Source organism: Calidris pugnax, unplaced genomic scaffold (genome assembly GCF_001431845.1).
Source record: "Calidris pugnax isolate Ruff unplaced genomic scaffold, ASM143184v1 scaffold157, whole genome shotgun sequence".
NCBI classification, from domain to species: domain Eukaryota; kingdom Metazoa; phylum Chordata; class Aves; order Charadriiformes; family Scolopacidae; genus Calidris; species Calidris pugnax.
In genome coordinates, this window is record NW_015090992.1 from 1,290,042 (window position 1) to 1,311,285 (window position 21,244).

The 21,244-nt window shown below is 44.0% G+C and overlaps 1 protein-coding gene across 3 annotated transcripts in view; it reads left to right on the forward strand.

Moving 5' to 3' along the window:
- MARCH3 (membrane associated ring-CH-type finger 3) overlaps positions 1-21,244 on the forward strand; it is an 85,501-nt gene that overhangs the window by 39,371 nt on the left and 24,886 nt on the right. For 2 of the 3 annotated variants that reach the window (XM_014954781.1, XM_014954782.1), the window contains exon 1: positions 19,010-19,223. In XM_014954781.1, coding sequence (XP_014810267.1) covers positions 19,027-19,223 — 197 coding nt within the window. In that variant the 5' untranslated portion in view covers positions 19,010-19,026. Of the gene's footprint in view, positions 1-16,861; positions 17,082-19,009; positions 19,224-21,244 lie in introns of those variants that run through there. The other variant, XM_014954783.1, reaches the window with a different exon arrangement.

Consider the following 21,244-nt stretch of genomic DNA (forward strand, 5'->3'; position numbering starts at 1 on the left):
ATGACGATGAGTCAGTTACTGCCTTCTGTTTGCACCAAAAAAATTAACAGGTGTAATTTGCCACCATCTGGGGTCCCTCACCTCCTCCTGCACTGTCCTGTTGCAATTAGTTGCTGTCGTTGAGTGTTAAGTTCCTGTTGTTTTGCTTTGGACAAGACCTCTGAGCTCTGGCGGGGGCCAGGGTTGTTCAGTATTTTGGGGCTGAGACAAGGAATTTTCAGTCTCTGTTTTGCTTTTTTCAGCCCTGCTTGGCAGTTGTGAGGTGATGGCTATATGCAATGAGACAGATAATCGCAGTTTAGTTTCTGGGAACACTTGGTCACAAATACCTATCCATAATTAGTCCATCCGCTGGCTGTATCAGCAGCCAGGAATGTAACGTGCATGAAGCAGATACTGGTTGTCAGAAAGGGCAGTTCTCACCAATATTAGATGCACATATGTGTTTTAATTATTGCCAGGAAGAGAAGAGCTGCACTGAGGAGGGATTTGAACAAGACTCTAGCTTACTTTCAACTAATTTTTGTCACTCTTTTGAATCAGTGTTCTTCATTAGGATTACACATATATTGTATGCCTGGGGCATATTACATCATAGACAACTACGTCAAGAGCATTGAAGTACCTTTTATAGAATGATGTGATATCAGGGATTCATTCTGTATCTGCAGCTGTGGTAAGAGATAAACTAGGAGGTAGAAAGGAAGGAGGGTTGTTGTAAGCTTCCTAATAAAAACACTGGGGATGTGTGATGTGGTGGAAAATTGAACAAATTTAAGGACAAGTATGGCTAACTGAGAACAATGCCCAGATGGTATGGGAAATGTAATTAACCTTTGGTAATGCAGCAGTCTCAAAATGATGAGACGAAAATTCACTAAGATTCACTAGTCTAATAAGATACTCATACATAAAGTGATCGGTTTTTCTACTTCAGTATCAATGTTGTTATAAAATATATTTGAAAATATATGAAGACCAACAAGCAACCACTTAAAAACACAGTAGCCAAAGACGGGAAAGGTAAAAGTGATGGAGATACCCTAGTATAAAATAGAAAATGATTGACTGTTAGTTATGTAACTTACAGGGTGAAAAATGATCCTTCTAGCAATAAGGAAAAACTAGGAGACATGGTACTTAATGAGGAAATTTGTTTCACTGCTTCCCTCTAACAAGGTGTACTTTCTTTCTGACCTGACAGGCTGATAAACCTTGGGATGCCATTAAACTGATAATGAAGTGCCATGCTAAAAATAGTCTGTCTGCTTTTCTTCTGGTTGCCAGAACCAGCAGAATCATCTGTGTAATCAATTTACTACTGAGTTTGAGACATCTCTGTGTGGAAGCCTCCTGGGACAAGAAGCGTCATCTTTTCTCTCTGTAGCTCAAAGCAGAGTTCAGTGCTCATCATGTTCTAAATAAGTAGATGGAATTGGAAACTAGACATTTGATCCTGTTTGTTTGCTCACAATGTTTGGATTATCATTAAATGTGCTTTAGAAGCTTAAGCCTGGGCGTTGAACCAAGGAAAGTGCTCTTCATAGAAAAAGTGGTGTGCTTGTTTATTCCTTTAAATAGTGTCCGGTTTAGATCCGCAGACTTCACATTTAATAGGCTATGTAAATGGGCCTTGATTAAGAGACAGACCTAGAGTACCTGGCTAGGGCTATTGCTTAGGACTTCTAAGGTTTCCATTTTTAGGTTTCATTGGTAGTCGTCTCTAGCTGTACTCTCCCCTACTGCTGTGTATAGTTAACTGGACCATAGGTGTCAGACAGAAGATAGTCACTGGACAGGCTCTAGAAATTTCTGCAGTCTTTATGTGGGGTAGGACTGGCTGAAAATAAGTTGTTTAGCGCAGTTGGGGGGACAGAAAATCCACAAAATCCTGCATTGTGGAAGGTAGAAGTTGATCAACAGGTTCTGGAAACCCTACCTACATCCTGCACCTGCGTCAGGGTGTTCCTCCTTACCTACCTCACCAGCAAGGAGTGACAGGAGGGCAAGTTTTGTGCAGATCAGGAGCTACAGAGAAAAGTCTTTAATTACTTGTTTTCTAAGAATGGATAATGTTTTGGAGAGTGAAGTAGGTTGTCATAAGGCATTGCTGAACACAGATCGTGACTTTGTCTAACCTTTTACTCCTGGCTGTTCACCAGTTCTCCAGAAACCCCAGAATTTTGCAGCCCCTGAGGCAAAACTTTGAGCTCTTTAGTTATTTTGCCCTTTGGCAACAATTAACTTCCTGTAGGTTTGCCTGCAACAGAGCCAATGTGCTCAGCCAAGTTCTAGCATTTTCACACTCCTGGATGCTTTCTTTTGCCATCAGTGATGCTTTATGATATACAAAGAGGTTCATGTGCATATGTTTTGGTGAGACATAAGTGAATCTATAATAAGATACTGCTCTAAGAGGGTGGCTGGAGGAATAGCACAATAATCAAATACTCAAACCTCGTGGGACTTGGCTGCCTTATGGAATTTGGCCGGAGTCCCTTCATTATATCCATACGCACAGGATGAACTCCAAACCATAGCAAGTTTGTGGGAAGGTAATGGCCCACTTCTCTCTAAATGCTGTTCTCTCGCCCTACACATACTGGGCTTGACAGACATGTTTCATCTTTGAGAAGGGGAAAGTTGCCTTTCAAGCAATAAATAAGCTTGAAAAGAATTCATGTTCAGTATCCATTGGTTGGGACGGAATCTTTGCTGGGAGTTGATGAATATTGTCCCTTTAGATACGAGTATGTGTTGATTTTTTAAACTTGTTCTGGCCAAAGTGTCTTAAGTAAATTTTTTCATGATGGTAAACTGGGGTGTATTTCTGTGAAGTAGGAGCATGAAGCCTGATCTAAGAGGCATTGAAAAAGTTGTTTCAGGCCCATTCGAAATGGACAACTACATATTTCTTATTATGTTCTTTACAATTGTCCATAATGCAAGTGCGTAAGATATTTTTCTCATGGATCTGGGACTTGGTACTGCTGGATGCAATTTCCTAGACTAGTAAGCCCACACTCAAAATTCCTGCAGCTGTGGAAAACATTAGATGAAGATCACAACTGATGCTGTCTTAGTGATAATGGGCCAGAATCTGGATATGACAGCTAGCTGGGAGTTTGACCAGTTGAGAGAGCTATATGGTGCTATCAGTCAGGTAGACTACAACTGTATATATAGCCCCTGAAGAAATAGATGGCAACGGTAGAACTTCGACAACAGTTACTAGGCTGCTGCAAAGCTCTAACAGCACTGGTGCAAGCTGAGATGTCATCCTCAAGCTGTTCCACTACCAGAGTCCTGTGCCAAGCCTATCCTGGGCACGCAAGAAAATCTGCCTCTTGGGGTTGATTTCAGCACAGAAGTCACAATAACACAGAGATTAAAATCCTAACTGAGATCAGCACCTACTCCAAACTTCCATTGCCTTTATTTCTCATAAAAGCAGTGAGAAAAGCTAACACCTAGTTTGCTTCTAACACTTGTTATTATTTTTCTTGTTGGTATTTTTCTTGGATTTGGATAAGGAGAATAATGTTGTCCAGTCAAATTTTACCTGTGCTGTTTTGATTTAGTTCTGGCTTGTAGTTTTGATTCACGAGTGCAGCATTTCCGTGCTGAAAATTACTGAATAGAAATTGGATTTTTTAATGCTTTGTTTACAGCAATTATTTTTCATTCCCAGGTCTGCCTGTCGGGTCTGATTGATTTGACCAATGCCAAGTTCATTTCACAATGACTAAAAGCATTCTTGTTGTGCTTGTTGCTGGAAAAGGAATAGGGCTGTCCTGTGTCTGCAGCATATAGTTTTACACAGCACAACACATATGCCTGTAAAACTAGTTAGTATAGGGAACTAGCACTGGTTTTAATTAACTTGCAGTATTCCCATGTGCTTGTCATCTCGAGTGATCGCAACACTGCAAGTCTTATAGTTTGATGAAAGACTCTTTCCCCCCAGAATTCAAGTTCAGAGGGAAATCTTTATGTAAACATCGTAGAAAGCCATGGCGTCTACATTTTGCTCCTGCTGAGAAAAATAAACTCTTTTTGTTCTCATATTAGTGTATCTTCCTGTGTGGAGGAAAATACAGTGAGAGTATTTTTAGCTTCTTTTGTCTGAAGGATAAAGAGAGAAAAGGGAAGAGGAAAAGAGCTGAATTTTGAGTAATTTTTCTTTAAAGAGTGTTTTTTGTTTTTTTTTTTTTTAAACAGTATATTTGCAAGACTAATTCCCTTTTCAGTAAACATCAAAATCTCAACTACTGGCAACTAAAACACTACAAGATAGGAATAACACGAAGTAAATTCTCTGTAGTGGAGGAGAAGGGCTTGCTAGATGGCACCTTCAGAAACACACGGGGTGATCACACAATGTTAGAATAAGAGAAAACATACATTTTACATATGTATATGTTCACTTTGAACATGCTTTGCAAAGCATCACGTGCAAACTAAGTTTCATATGTTTACAAAGTGTCGTCAGTGGATTCATTGCTGAATAAAACATGAGAAGACTTGCATCTAGCCCAAGGAGTTTGCAGGCTCGTTGTGGTACTGACAAACACAGTAGGTGGGGGAAAAGAGGTAGGGGCCTTCCCTTCCTTCAGCTTAAGTTTCCATTGTACTTAATGCACGTGTGCTTCAGCACAGAGCACAGGAGGTGCTTTTACCGATGCAGATACCTTGCACAGAGAATTACTGAAAGGCTTCATGGGGTAAGATGTTTGGAATGCATCCCATAGGAAGGAGTGAGGTGCTCCATACAGGAGATAAATGTTTATATTAAATATTTATGGAGATGAAGATCAAGACAAAATAAATTAATATAAAGGTACCTGAATGATTTCAGGTTAAATTACGATGCATCAAAACAGAGATATTCAGGGTAAGATAATAATCTTTGTTTCTCTGTTTCAAAACTGAAATCTTAAAGAAGAGTCATATTCATTGAGCTTCTAATGAAGTTTTTGTTAGCAAATATAAGACTGACATAGCCAATATTGCTAAACCGTAGAGCTGAAATATAAAGCCATTAAAATGATAATTTTTAAAAATTTTCTATTTATTTTAATTTGAAAGTGGCTTTAGTGTATTTTAACTTTCAAATGTTCAGCATTTTTTCCATCAATGGTGAGGACTATAAGAGTGATGTTTTTAATGAGATCATATTTGAGTGCAGTCTAGACTGTGAGAGCTGGAAGAATCAAATATACCAGAAGTGGGTAAATAATTGACTTAGCAACAATGAATGAAAGAATTAGCTTTTAAGTTAAGATACCTGTAGAAATACTGCCACCATATTTCTTCAAGAATTCCCCTTTACTAGTTAAAAACATTTTGCTTTTTGTTTTTCATCCCTGCCTATGTTTGCCCCACCGTTTTGAGACCCTCGCCTCCAGGGTCTCCAAGCAACTTGTACAGGGAGGTGGCTTGGTCACAGTCCCACTCCAGATCTATGTGGGCTAGACCACTGTGAGCCGTGTAAAACCACAAGTTTACAAACTGCTCCCATTTGTCAATTCATTTACACAAGCTTTACACAAACAGGAATCCATTACTAAGCCCCAGGCAGGAAGTTAAGCAATATTTACACCATTTGCAGTTTAAGCAAATCATTTTTAGCTTGACCTTACCCGGTCAGGAATAATCAGTTTAATTCAGCTGATGTTTACCTGTGTGAGTAGAAAATGAAGCACAGTTAGGGATTTATTATGTGAGACAGGTCTATAATTAATGTGATGCTAGCAGCTCTCCTTTTAGCCTTGTAGTGGAAATGGTGAGGGCTAATTTTGAGTGTTCCCTGGGGAAAATGTGGCCTTGGGCGTACATAAAGATTTAACTTGGAGCATTGTCCCCTGAGCTTTATCCTACAGCTGCTGAACTGTAACTTCGAGTCCAATGTAAAGCTGGGGGAGGTCTAACATCTTCATCAAATGCAGCATGTTTGGATAGGGTCTGACTTGACTTGTTCTCTTAAGACTTTGTATTTAACGAAGACTGTCTTTGTATCTGGCAGAGACGTTGGTCCTCACGCTGTCTTGGTCCTCACTGTCTGCTGAAAAAATAGCTATAAAACGTCAAGGTATTGTAGGTGTAATTTCTGTTACATTTCTTTGGTGTGCTCAGGTGCCCCAAAGTGCTCAGATGTAGCATGAGTCCCAGAGGGTGCAATGAGATGTAGTATGTGGAAGGAGCATCCTGCGCTCTTGGATTACACTTTTTCTCATAAAACAAGCACCAGAAATGAAGGATCTAAACAGAAGAGAGGGCAAACAGAGTCCAGAGGCACTGACTGATCCGTTTAAAGCTACTGCTGTTGGAGATTGCAAAAGACAGGTTTTCTGATGAAATCTTAGGTACTGGCAGAGAAAGGGATTTCTGAAAGTTTTACAGTTTCTGTGCTAAAGGAAGCACAGTGTCAGTAATATGTATTGTGCAAAAAGGATTGCAGCTCTTCAGAACAAAGTACTTGGTGTTTTTTAAAGATGAAGCCTGGATTTAAAAGAGTGACATGGGATTCCTTGTCCTTTGGCCCTTGTTAAGGAGAAGTTAAATTCTTGTGGTGCAAGCCTCATCTTTCAGGTTTTAAGCCAAGAAATAAACACGCATGTCTGGCATTTGGTTACAAAATCTGCTTGTCTCACCTGCATAAAGTGACCTAATTTAGGAAACTGAAAGAGAATCTGGAAGTTATTTTCTAGTCCAAAAATAAGCTTCCAGACTTCTTAACATGTAAAATTTCAGCATATAGTAGGTACTAATTCTGTCACTGTGTTTTGGTGCTTAAGTGTGAAAACACCTGCAGTTCAAGTCAGGTCCTGGGATTACACAAGGTGGAAATAAATCACTTGGAAACAGTGATTCAGGGCAGTGCCAACTCCACACCTCTCCTGGTGGAAGCCACCCTTCGGATGTGTTCCAGATCAGACCTCAGGAGCTGCATTTATTCATTAGGCCACATTGTTTCCGTGGGAAGCCAGACTTCCCAGTTCTTACCCACTAATCAAAAGAAATGGAGAAAAGCACTTAGTGTAATTCTGGCAGTAATCATCACTTTTCAGCCTTGGACTTGGTCTTTTAATAAAGGTGGCTTTGGGTTTCTGCTGGAAACAGGGATAACTGCTGTGCTTGTGGCTGCAGGATGCAGAGGTCAGCCCTGCTCCTCGGGGGCAGCCACCCCCAGGCTGGCAGAAAGGGAAGGAGCTGTTTCTCACTGTCCTTCAAAACTTGTCATTAAGCTGGGCCGGAATGAGCAGAAAGTTTGTGGGCAGGAGTGGGGAAAGAAGGGAGGGGGAGTGTGGAGAGGACGTGGCAATGAAAAAGCGGGAATTTAGGAATGTGTTAGGGTGAGAACGTTCCTCTGTTTGCAGGGATTCAGCCCGAGCATAGTCACCCAGAAATAGGAGCACGCAAGACTTAGCCTCCAGTTCCCATTGTTTTTAGCTTTCTCAGGTAAGGCATGTAGCATAGAGGAGGCTGGAGAAAGAAGCTGGAAAATACTTAGTCACTTTGACTCCTCCACTCAAGATTGTCAGCAAAACTACTACATCATTCCTCACTGAGGATGCTTATCTCAGAGCAGCATGTCTTTAGTACCTCTTTCCAGAGTAATCTTTGCCATCCCGCCCCTGTCCTCCTTCCCTGACATATTGGTCAGAATGCACAGGCACAGGATGTCACCCAGCGTTGGGAAGCCAGTGGACATCCTCCTCCAGGGAACGGAGCACTCGGGGGACACTTAGGCCAGGGGAACCCATGTTAGCAAATGGTGTGGGGACTTGAAGGCGCAACAGCCGGTTGTGTGGGCTGGGGTAACTGGAACAGAGTTACGAGCAGTGCTGGGCAGGCAGAGGGAAAGATTTTGGCAGAGCTTGTGTCTACGTCCAGCGCGTACACCAGGCAAGTGTAGATTAAGTGGCCATTATGGGAGCCTGGGCTGCAATACCAGCCCGTCGCCAGGAATTTGCAAATGCAAAATCGGCAGCATATGCAGAACCACTCTTTTATTTCCTGGATTATGCTTAGTAAGGGTGCAATTAAGCACATTAGGCTGTTTTATTCATGCCTGTGTTCTACCAGCTTCTGTAGGCACAGGGAGACTGTTCACGCAAAGGGCGGTTGTGGAAATACTGGTTTTCTGCAACCCATGTTGCTCGCAAGAACCTGGAAGCAGCTTGTTCAGCCCGGGAGGGAAATCTGTTGGCAGCATCATTCAGTATGCTGAATCATAACTTCCTCGTGTTTGTCTAGTAACCCAAAATGTCTTCTAGGAAAAATGAGGCAGACAGGTCTTGCATTCCAACTCCTATGAGGAAAGACATTTCCACTGGAAAAGACTAACAATAGGAAAGAAAATTCATGTCTTTCTTTATACTTTGAAAGAAACTATCATTACTATTTCCAAACTGTCATTACTATTTCCAGAGCAGTTGTAAACTGTATTTGTATCTTCTGATTTTTATTATTAATGCAAGACTAAAATGCCGCCGACATAAATACTTATGGTATGTATTATTATGTGACATCTTCCATTTTGACAACCAACAAAAGAAGAATAATCTGAGCAAAAGACTGAAGTTAGTGGCTATGTGAATATATGTAGCAATTTACTGAAGTCCACTGTGCCAAAATGGTAGTCCATTGATTTCATTAAAAGTTGTTCAAGGTTCAGTACATAACAAAAAAACACTGATTTATGGCTGGGCAGTGATTTTTTAAATGCATAGGAAGACTCTTAAGGACTATTCATGCTGAACTGCTTTGTGTTACTGCCGCAGCCTAGCATTCAGTTCTTTGATGTGCTTGTTTATAAAAATACACTTTACATGCAGCCTGCTGCGTGGTAGTTTTTAAGAGGCCCTGGAGCTCTCTGCAGTCAGACCAGCTGAGCAGAAAATGCTGTCTACAGCATGAAAAATTAGTAAACTGTGGGCTGAAACAGCCAAACTAAAATCGCCTAATATCAGTGGGGTTTGATGTTACACTACTTTCTATATGTTGACATGCTTTAAAGTGAAATCTTTAAGGGATGTAAAGTTACTGCCCTCCTCAACTGGTAAACAAGTATTACATCTTCATCTTGCAGCGTTGAGTTGTCTCTCATAGCTCCTTGGGAAGGTTTGGTGGTGGTGGTGTAGGTGTTACAAACTGAATGCTGTTGACCAGGTTGTGTGGGTTCTTAACAAGATTGCTCTCCAGCTTCCCTCTGCTGTCACTGTGTCCCAGAACTGCTGTGCCCTGGTGCTGCTTCCCCTCTGGTTCCTCTCTTGCTCAGATGTCTTGGTGCCAGTGAGTGTTTTGCACCTGTGTAGTGAACAGGTTAGGCAGCATCTTATATGTCCTGTATACTAAACCGCATGTGACTATTGGATGTAGGAGTTATTTCATCTTCTAAAGTTGCAGAAATTATTTTTTTACTCTGGAGGGTTCAAGGCCCTTACGTGCACCTCCTGTGGAGTTTAGATGTTTTTTGCTGAAAGTTTCTGTACCTTTTTATTTTCTTTATTTTCAGAGCAAGTGTACCAATTGTACTGATCCTTATGCCTCTAAGGCTGTAGGGGAGCTGGCATTTCCTGTTGGGAGTTCTGGGCTCAGCTGCTGTAAAGTCTTCCTTTGAAGAACAACCCCGACATACACAGAATCACACAACAGGAGTGGAACTGAGTCCAGAGAAAAAAGCAAGAGTAGCTGATAAGCTGGGGTCTGGGGGAGGCAAATGCAGAAGGGAGGGGGCATGGCCAGATGCATGCCACAGGGGACAGGAACGGCTGGGTGGGAGCCTGGGCTGGGACCCCCCTTCAGGCTTCTCCCATGGCACAAGGCTTCTAAACTGTAATTGTCAGCTGACAGTTGCCAGCTGATTTCTAAGAAATATATACTGAAAGAAGTACGGATATATGCCCCATGTTGGTGGACAGCATCTGGGGCTACAAATGGAGTAACAGGCAGTTACTCCATTACTTTCGTTACTCAGTAATCTCATTGGGATTGCAACCAGGAGGGCATCCATGCAGCTCAGTCTGGTGGAGTGTGGAGGGAAGTCAAGAAACATTTGAAACAATTCCAGCTATGAATGCCTTGGAAATGACATACAGAAAACTCCTTCATGAGTGTCAGAATTACTAAAATAAGAGTTTCAGGTGCCCCAGCATCTCCTACTCTTTTAGAAAGGTTCTGGCCATGCCATCTTCACAGTACCTTGTATCATTTCGTAATAGGTAAAAATTTAGGAAGTTTCACGGTACTCTGAGAATTTTGGTTGTTCTTCTGCATTTTTCAGCGGGAAGGTGAGTCTGAGAGACAAAGCAGCAAGGCATCCAATCACTGCAGTGCCTGTTTTAGTTAGAGCATCGTAACACAGCTGCAGCCTGGCTTCACTGCCCAAGTATTTAGCTTCTCACAGAGGTTTGCACCCAGTCCTGACTTCTGTCCTGCTGTAACTAAACCCATGAGAGTATTTTAGTTAAAGCAGAGGTCTTTTGTGCATAGTGGCTTATCTCTATAAGGGTCATGCAGCGTCAGGGGTAGCTGAAAGACGGACATGTTTTATATTAAGAAGCTACTAAAAAAATGACTGTCTTAAGAGGCAGGATGGCATAAAAATATCGTCTAAAGCTCAGTGAGTGAAAGATGAATTCCTGTTCTCCATTTGAAATAAAAAAAGGCATAGTATATACTGTAATACTTGTTTGATAGGTTTGAAGCCAGTGAAGAGCAGCTTTTTCACACAACCTCTGATAACTATATTGCAATTTTTGGAAACAGTAACTTGTTCATTACTTAGAATACAACAACTTGCATTCTGAGTAATGAACTGGGATTGATAGATAGAATACAGAAAGGAGGAGGGCGTTTCTTCACGAGGTGGACCGTTCTTCCAGAACGCAGTGCGATGCAGAGCTGTGTCTCTGCTCCAACTCAGTTGGCCTGTCCTGGCAAAAAATATGTCCCTGAACACAGGGCACTGGGGGCCAAACTTCCAGAGAAATCTGTGCAAAGGAGATTGGTTTGTACCTGCAGAATCTGCGGGGCAGAGTGAGGCGGTTGCGGGCCCGTGCAAGAGACCCAGCCCTGTCCAGGCACACGGTGCTGGTGTGTGCCTTGGTTTCACTCCTGGCCTTCAGCACAACTAGTCTGCCATTTCCACCTGATACTGGATTGCAATTTTGAGCACTGGGCTGTGGATAGAGTGAGAAATATTATTCAGGCATATGAAAGTACATAAATAGGAAGCAGAAGTATATCTGTGAAAGCTGTTTTGCTTTTTTTTTTTTTTTTTTTTTTTTTTTTTTTTCTTCTTGCTTGTGTGAGTGTCTGCAGGGGGGGCCCGGCAAGTTCAGGGGGTGACATCAGTGTCAGAATGCAGGGAAAGAACAACTGGGATGGATTATTTGTTTTTTGGTGAATATAGGATATCTTGCTCTTGGGAGCAGAACTGTTTCTGCTCATAGTTTCACAGAAACTTAAAACCCATCTACGCTGTCATCATCTTTTACCTGAACTGTGTGGCAAAGACAAAGAGCTCGGAAAAATAGCTCCTCCCTCTCCTAAAAAATAAAAGAAATGGCTGTCATTACATGTTATCGCTTTCAAGTATATGTGTGAAAAATTTTTTTTTTTTTTTTTTTTTTTTTTTTTTTAAATTTTTTTCATACCAGCAGTGTTTTTTAAATAATGCTGTATTTCTTGGGAAAATGTCTCCAGATGGGAAGGTAGTGTTTTTTCATGCATGTTTTTAAGTCCTGACGCTGATTGATGCATCCTTGAGTTGCATTTCTTGAAACTAACAGTGTGACTCGTGGGAACATGGAATAAGAAAGGTGCATGGATTTCCAAGTTTGAAACTGCATGTCTGTGAGTGATGCAATATGTGCTATTCTTAGTGCGGAAAAAAAGGAAAAAGCGAGCAATTCACACACAGTCTCTACATGAATATTTGTTTAACTTTTGCAACCCACTGCTTGAAGTGTAAGATCTTTTTTTCTCATGCAAATGTAAACCACACACAGCTTCAGCAGAAGAGCCCCACTGCTTAAAAAGGTCTACTGTGATAATTCAACTCATCAGCATGATAATGCTTCATGGGTTTAAGAAATGAGGTCAGTTCATGCACAGTAGGAAAGAGTGCAATAAGGATTCCAGTTGTAGGTGCTTATTGTAAATGCAGATGGTTTCTTCTGTAAATTCCTTTTCAGGGCAGTTATGCTAATTTTTCATCTCTCACATTTGAGTGTAATTCAATAAGAGTACCAGTGCCTTGCTCACTGGCATTTGTTGAGTGTCCTGGTTTCTCTTAATACAGAAGTTATAAATCTCTTAAAAATAAATATTAGCATGGGAAAGAAGATATGCTATAAATACCTCGCAGCATATAAAAAAATGTTTGCTGAGCTCAGTGGGGACAATAATCAACAGTTGACTAAGCCCAGAAGTAGCTTGTCTCTGAAAGAAAGATTGCAAGCATTGGTGGCATTTGTTTGTGGGGCTATTCCAAAATATTTGCATTCATTGCTGTAATGTGAAGAAGAAAAATACTTCCAGATACTCCTGGAGAACTACTGAATCCCTAGCACGCAGTCTGGACTTTGGAATGATTTAAAAAATGAAGCAGGGGTGAGAGGGCAGAGAGAGGCAAGATAATCAGATGATACTGACTTACATTTTAACACTGCGGGTAGCAGCCAGCAGATCAGGAAAGAAAAAAAGAAGAGTGTAAGTTATCCCTAATATTTGCTAGAATAACATCCTATAAATTACTATGGGGCAAAGGATGTAGGTTGCACTTGAATCTTCTACCCAGCTCCAACATTACCTCAGATAATCTGCTTGAGTACACTGCACCTCATTACCTTCTGTAGATTTTTGCTTCAGCAGCAACAGCTAGGTTTAATTTACTAACTGTATGTATAGTGCCTGCACTTTTTTTGAGGAAATAACATAAATAACCGCAATCTACTGTGACCATCTGCATCTCTAACTTGTGTAAACTGAACAAGGGAGTAGACTTGTTATTATGAGACTTGTTGCTTTTCATGTCTGTAAACCTGAATGCAAAAGAAAGAGGAACATATGTGAGACTTGCAGTGCTCGCTGAGGGATATTTACTCCATAAAGCAGTGAATGAAGCGGAAGGAATGACTCACAACTGGGACGCTATAACCAGTGACTAATAAAATGCTGTTCCACTATGTCCTCCTACCAGGAAAACCTATACTCACCTCTTTCCATCCAGGAATTTGAAATTTCTGCGGACAAAGAACAACCCTGAGAATTTAACAGGGCTTTTCCCCTTCCCCCTCCCCACCTCCCTCCTACTTACGGTACAAAGAAAATATATGCAATATCTTTACTTCTGTCCTGATACCTATAAACTCACAGAGACCCGTATATATAATCTGCCATATATATGACACATTAAAAGTACTTTCCCCTTATCTCAGGATTTTTCAATTTGTGATGATTAAACAACCCTGAATTTTAATATATCTGATTGAAGTAATTTCACAAGAAAGTAAAGAGAAGAAATGCAGCAAGAACTATTCACTTACCAGTGATGGCTGTAATATAGTGCTGAAATTGGAGAGGGACTCTAAAAGACAGTTGGACTTTGCCACCTCCCTTCAGAGGATGGAGGTGAGAAGAGGGAGTCAGAGACTAGTACCAAAGGCAAAGCAGAAAAACTAGAACAGGGGAATGATCTGGTTTAAATATTACAGTACTAAGGCAGTCTTAAAATTGATTTTGGCTAGACAAGAGATGTGCAAGAGGAGTGGGTGTAGTAACACAGAAAAGAAGAGCTAATTGCTAGATTTCTTCAAACATATATCCATCATGCCAAATTTAGCTACATTTCTCTGAATTTTCTGGCATCTGAAATAAATGCTGATATTCTGGCTTCCCCCATTTAATATTGTATTTCTCCCTAAATAACATCTAAACACATCTTCCTGCTTTTCCTCTTCATTTTTCCTCCTCTGTTAAGGTATTTGTGACAGATTTTGACCTCTTTCAGGTGATAAACATTCTGACAGAATATAATACATGCATATGGGTAAATACTGACTTTGGGGTTTTGTGATTATTAAGATTTACAATTCCTTAATGTCAGCTTTGACTTCAGATTTGCTTAGGATCTCTGTGCTTCTCAGGGCAATTTTCATTATTTACCAAAGAGTTTAGTATTATAGCACATATTATTTAACTCTATAATTATATTACTTTCATGCATCTACAGTGATTTTGTGTAAAAATGATTTTTCTGAAATCAAGAAAATATGTTTTAATTTGCAACTTCCTTTAAAAAATGAGTTAGGTAAAAAGGGGTTGCATGTATTTGCTATGCCAAAGTGGGATATCAGTGCAGTACTGTACGCAGAAATTTGAATTAACATCATTGCTGGGATATTGCTACATTATTTCTGATGTGCTTTAAAGCTTTGCATTTAGTTGCATCATCTGACGCTGCAGCAAATGGTCTGAACTTATCAAGTGGCTGATGGATGTGTTTGTGAAGGGTTGGATGGTCACTTTATATGCAACGATAAACCCGCTGTTGTATTTAATGAGGTCAGTGAAGCAACCAGAAAAGAAATATATAATTCTGTAGCATGGGTTTGTAAGCATGGTACTGCCTAAGCTTTTTAAGCTTAATGAAGCAGCTACTCAGCTGCTGAATATTCTTGTTAAACAGTCTTAGCATGGATTTTTAAAGCTAAAATGTTGCTGATACCACGGTCTCCTTCGAGAGTCTGTGGCTCGAATTCTCTTAAAAAGTCTGCATCTTTTATGTGTTAATGGTTTTGAAATCAGCCATTTGCTTCATTTTCATTGCAAATGAGGGCCAGAGTCAGATTTCCTTCCCCGTTCTCTGAACACTATATCCCCTGTAAGCTGTCTTGTAAGCCTCCAGTTCTCTCTCTTGGGGTATGCATGGTCTGAAAATAGCTGAAATAATCCTGTAAAACAAACAGTTTGCCAAGCGTTTTCCTGTTTTAGGTGCCTTTCTAAGAATATGAATTCCTAATTGAAAACTTGCATGGTACAAGTGGTCCAGCACTGTCATCACATCTTCACAACCTACAAAATCTTGCTGCCAAAGGTGTCTATTCAGGAGACCTCAGAAAGCTAGCACTGCCATTTGCTCAAATCCAGTGAGATCAAATTATAAGACCTCTTTTAAAACCCAGAGAAATACCTCCATTTAATAGTGTGGATCAATGTTTAATTTTTAAAGACTCAGTTTCCTGCTGTGGTACTGGTACTACACAAGTAACAGTGGCCTCTGATGCAAAATGCTTTTTTTTTTGAGGGTTAGGTGTACTGCAGACAAATGTGCCCGATTTCAACATGTGCATATCGGTGTAGCAAGTTGTAGGATTTACATGTGACCTTAGTCAAGTGTCTCAAGGCATGCTAGGAAGTCTTTCCCCCCCTTTTGCCAAGGGGACTAATCTACCCCATAGGCACGTTGTTGGTGAGTGTCCTGGAGAGCAAGCCTGCAGGCACGTGGCCTGATGCTCTGCCTGTTGAATCACACAGATTCCTCTCCCAGGCGGGCACACCCAGCAAGGAAAATCCTTCGGATGTATCTGGAATTTACATGCCCAGGCTCTTTGTTACCAGATAACCCTTGCTTTCCAATTACCACGCTTGAAAGCATCATGCAAGATACACTCTTAAGTGATGGGAGTAAGAGCAGAGAAGAAAGACGCAGGCAAGCTGTGATTTCTGTCTCACCTTGTGGCATAAATTATTACTGTGCGCAGGCTGTTATTAAGCAAGTCTGTGTGACAAAAGCTCTATGCGGGATTATTTGCCAGGTCTGCAGTGGATTTGTGATGGAAAGCACTTAGCAGCAGTGGAGAGATTTCACAGGGAATTGGGAGCTGATGGGCCACTTTCTCCTCTGATAGACAGCTTTCCCCGTGGTTGGACAGGGGAAGTCTTTAGGTTTAAAAGTGCACCAGGTGAAGATTGTATATTCCTTTGCAGCATTAGGGAAGTCATTCTCTCCCTCTGCTCTGCACTGGTGAGGCCACAACTGGAATACTGCATCCAGTTCTGGGCTCCCCAGTTCAAGAGGGACAGGGAAAGAGTCCAGTGAAGGGCAATGAAGATGATTCAAGGATTGGAGCATCTCCCTTATGAAGAAAGGCTGAGAGAGCTGGGACTCTTTAGTCTGGAGAAGAGAAGGCTGAGGGGAGACCTTATCAATGCCTATAAGTACCTAGAGGGTGGTTTGAAGGAGGAGGGAGCCAGACTCTTTTCAGTGGTTGCCAGTGAGAGGACGAGGGGCAATGGGCACAAGTTGGAACATAAGAGGTTCCACTCAAATATGAGGAAAAACTTCTTTATGGTGTGGGTGACAGAGCCCTGGAACAGGCTGCCCAGGGAGGTTGTGGAGTCCCCTTCTTTGGAGATTTTCAAGACCCACCTGGATGCAGTCCTGAGTGACGTGCTCTGGGCAATCCTGCTTCAGCAGGGGAGTTGGACTAGATGATCTCTATGGTCCCTTCCAACTCTAAAAATTCAGTGAAATTCAGTGAAATTTGTGGGGGAGGAGAGACCAAAAGGTTCAGTCTTTCCGTTTGTCACTTGTGACTTTAGGAGTCTGCGGAGGTAAAAAAGAAAGCAGTGCAGAGTCCCTGGCTTGCTGTTTCTGAGAGGTACAGGCTGTTTTTCCACCACACGTGGTGGTGTGAGCTCACTCTCCCTGCTGAGCGGGTTTGGAAGGGCTGGGAGCGGGGAGCGCTGTTTCTGAGGCCTGGTTGTCCATGCGTGTGATGGAGTAGCAGAGAGGGAGGGAGGTGCCCCCTTCCCTCCAGCCCACCACCTTCTCCTCCCTTCTCCCTAGATGGGGACCCACCACCCGCTGCCATGAGGACCAGCCGCTGCAGCCACCTGCCGGGGGTCCCACCGGAGCGCCCGCGCCCGCCGGCGGCCGACGGCAAGACCCTGCCCGGCGGCAGCGGTGGCGGCGGCCCGGCCGGCAGCTGCCCCCAGTATGTCATGCAGGTGTCAGCCAAAGATGGGCAGCTGCTCTCCTCCGTCGTGCGGACGCTGGCCACGCAGAGGTAGGTGGACGCGGTGGGGTGGGCCCCTTCCCCGCATGGGGTGGCGTGTGGGAGGGAAGAGGCGGTGGTGGTGGTGTGCTTCGTCAATGCTCGCCCTGCTTTGAATTGGCTTTGTATTTATAGAAACTTAGAATGGTTTAGATTGGAAGGGACCTTAACATCTAGTTCCAACCCCCCTACCATGGGCAGGGACACCTCCCACTAGACCAAGTTGCTCAAAGCCCCATCCAGCCTGGTCTTGAACACTTCCAGGGACTTCCATCCACAGCTTCTCTGGGCAACCTGTTCCAGTGCCTCACCACCCTCAGAGTGAAAAATTTCTTCCTGATACCTGATCTAAACTTGCCCTCTTCCCATTTGAAGCCATTACGCCTCATCCTATCACTCCATTTTTTCACTTTTGTAAAAAGTCCCTCTCCAGCTTTCTCGTAGGCCTCCTTCAGATACTGGAAGGCCACTATGAGATCTCACTGGAGCTTTCTCTTCTCCAGGCTGAACAATCCCAACTCTCTCAGCCTTTCCTCATAGGAGAGATGCTCCATCCCTCTGATCATCTTCGTGGCCCTCTGGACCCACTCCAACAGGTCCATGTCCTTCTTATGCTGGGGGCCCTAGAGCCAGATGCAGTTTTCATTAGAAGCAGGAAAGAGGATGCTTAAGGCTTTGGCCATATCCAGACTTGATACTTGGGTCAAAATTAAGTTCCACTTCACAGATGTGAAGCTGGAAAGACTACACAGGTCTTGAAGTAGCACTGGATTTTCACAAAACAGCAAACATAATCCAATCCACTGCACTTGTGTGAAGAGTGACATTGTTAACTGCTGCTGCATGTGCGATGTGACAGCCTGAAACCGCCTTTTCCCCTTTACCTGTAGCAACTTTTTAAACTCTGTACATTTTGCACAGCCTGGATGTGTGTGCAGAGCATCAACTTCAACGTCATACTGTTTTACCAGGCAGATTGAAAGGAGCCAGCTGGCTTCTTTACACTTCCCTGCAGTTACAGTTGAGTGAGGTCTACTTGGGGCAGCCTACGAAGAGCCAGAAGAGGGACAGAGGGAACAGCTGTGTGGCACTGTGTGCTGTCCAGTAATGAGGTTTTGTCAGTGACAGTGACAAAACCTGCTTTTCTGAGGGGATCACCTGAGGTGGTGTATGTGGTAGGGAGAGTTTTTGTGTCCAAGACTTCAGATGCGAGTTCGACCTTCTCAGCCTTGGCAGTCGGAGGGCTGGGTTGAAGCTGCAGTGGAGTGGGTCCGTGGTTCAGCAGCTCTGGGGCTGGCAGCTGGCTCCTGCTCTCCTCCCACTGAGCTAAGCCCCAGCACCCTGGGGAGCCACGCAGCTGCCTTCCTCTTTCCTGAAAGATGCCTCTCTAAAACAGAGAATCTCAATAGTTAAAATCAGAGTCTTTAGCTTTTCACTGGCAAGAGGAGCACTCATCCCCCTTTGCACGTTAGCACCCCACCACCCACCAGGTTGGTGCTTTGTGGGAGGCAGTGCAGGAGAAATAGCCATGGGCAGCCATGCGAGAGGGATGTGTTTGACACAGACCTCCTTTTCAGTGCATTAATGTCACTCCTGCTCGTGGGGTGTTGTCCCAAAGAGAGGGAAACCTCCCCAGGGAGGAGAGACCAAAAGGTTCAGTCTTTCCGTTTGTCACTTGTGACTTTAGGAGTCTGCGGAGGTAAAAAAGAAAGCAGTGCAGAGTCCCTGGCTTGCTGTTTCTGAGAGGTACAGGCTGTTTTTCCACCACACGTGGTGGTGTGAGCTCACTCTCCCTGCTGAGCGGGTTTGGAAGGGCTGGGAGCGGGGAGCGCTGTTTCTGAGGCCTGGTTGTCCATGCGTGTGATGGAGTAGCAGAGAGGGAGGGAGGTGCCCCCTTCCCTCCAGCCCACCACCTTCTCCTCCCTTCTCCCTAGATGGGGACCCACCACCCGCTGCCATGAGGACCAGCCGCTGCAGCCACCTGCCGGGGGTCCCACCGGAGCGCCCGCGCCCGCCGGCGGCCGACGGCAAGACCCTGCCCGGCGGCAGCGGTGGCGGCGGCCCGGCCGGCAGCTGCCCCCAGTATGTCATGCAGGTGTCAGCCAAAGATGGGCAGCTGCTCTCCTCCGTCGTGCGGACGCTGGCCACGCAGAGGTAGGTGGACGCGGTGGGGTGGGCCCCTTCCCCGCATGGGGTGGCGTGTGGGAGGGAAGAGGCGGTGGTGGTGGTGTGCTTCGTCAATGCTCGCCCTGCTTTGAATTGGCTTTGTATTTATAGAAACTTAGAATGGTTTAGATTGGAAGGGACCTTAACATCTAGTTCCAACCCCCCTACCATGGGCAGGGACACCTCCCACTAGACCAAGTTGCTCAAAGCCCCATCCAGCCTGGTCTTGAACACTTCCAGGGACTTCCATCCACAGCTTCTCTGGGCAACCTGTTCCAGTGCCTCACCACCCTCAGAGTGAAAAATTTCTTCCTGATACCTGATCTAAACTTGCCCTCTTCCCATTTGAAGCCATTACGCCTCATCCTATCACTCCATTTTTTCACTTTTGTAAAAAGTCCCTCTCCAGCTTTCTCGTAGGCCTCCTTCAGATACTGGAAGGCCACTATGAGATCTCACTGGAGCTTTCTCTTCTCCAGGCTGAACAATCCCAACTCTCTCAGCCTTTCCTCATAGGAGAGATGCTCCATCCCTCTGATCATCTTCGTGGCCCTCTGGACCCACTCCAACAGGTCCATGTCCTTCTTATGCTGGGGGCCCTAGAGCCAGATGCAGTTTTCATTAGAAGCAGGAAAGAGGATGCTTAAGGCTTTGGCCATATCCAGACTTGATACTTGGGTCAAAATTAAGTTCCACTTCACAGATGTGAAGCTGGAAAGACTACACAGGTCTTGAAGTAGCACTGGATTTTCACAAAACAGCAAACATAATCCAATCCACTGCACTTGTGTGAAGAGTGACATTGTTAACTGCTGCTGCATGTGCGATGTGACAGCCTGAAACCGCCTTTTCCCCTTTACCTGTAGCAACTTTTTAAACTCTGTACATTTTGCACAGCCTGGATGTGTGTGCAGAGCATCAACTTCAACGTCATACTGTTTTACCAGGCAGATTGAAAGGAGCCAGCTGGCTTCTTTACACTTCCCTGCAGTTACAGTTGAGTGAGGTCTACTTGGGGCAGCCTACGAAGAGCCAGAAGAGGGACAGAGGGAACAGCTGTGTGGCACTGTGTGCTGTCCAGTAATGAGGTTTTGTCAGTGACAGTGACAAAACCTGCTTTTCTGAGGGGATCACCTGAGGTGGTGTATGTGGTAGGGAGAGTTTTTGTGTCCAAGACTTCAGATGCGAGTTCGACCTTCTCAGCCTTGGCAGTCGGAGGGCTGGGTTGAAGCTGCAGTGGAGTGGGTCCGTGGTTCAGCAGCTCTGGGGCTGGCAGCTGGCTCCTGCTCTCCTCCCACTGAGCTAAGCCCCAGCACCCTGGGGAGCCACGCAGCTGCCTTCCTCTTTCCTGAAAGATGCCTCTCTAAAACAGAGAATCTCAATAGTTAAAATCAGAGTCTTTAGCTTTTCACTGGCAAGAGGAGCACTCATCCCCCTTTGCACGTTAGCACCCCACCACCCACCAGGTTGGTGCTTTGTGGGAGGCAGTGCAGGAGAAATAGCCATGGGCAGCCATGCGAGAGGGATGTGTTTGACACAGACCTCCTTTTCAGTGCATTAATGTCACTCCTGCTCGTGGGGTGTTGTCCCAAAGAGAGGGAAACCTCCCCAGGGACAGGAGCTTCCTGCCTGTGTGCCCCTGCCTGAAGTGTTGGTCCTGCTGTCACACCACTACAGGGCAAGGTGCTGTTGTTCCAGGTCTGGTACTCCTTTGCTGTTGATCACTGAAAACAGTTTACCCTATAGTTTATCCTATAGGTCTGGAGATCATTAGATGGCATAAGAGATGCTTCCCTATGGAGTGGTGGCACAGATCATCACTAGTGTTAAAAGGTGGCTGCCGGAAGCAGGTTTAAAACTTCTTTGATACCTTTAGTGATTTCTTGAAGTGGCTGCTCCACTGCACTGTGAAGAGATGGGAAATACAAAGATACAGACGTGCTTGGTTGTTGGTCTCTCATCTGCCACTCTGATGGGGTTTTCACTCTCCACTTTCCCCCCCCCCCCCC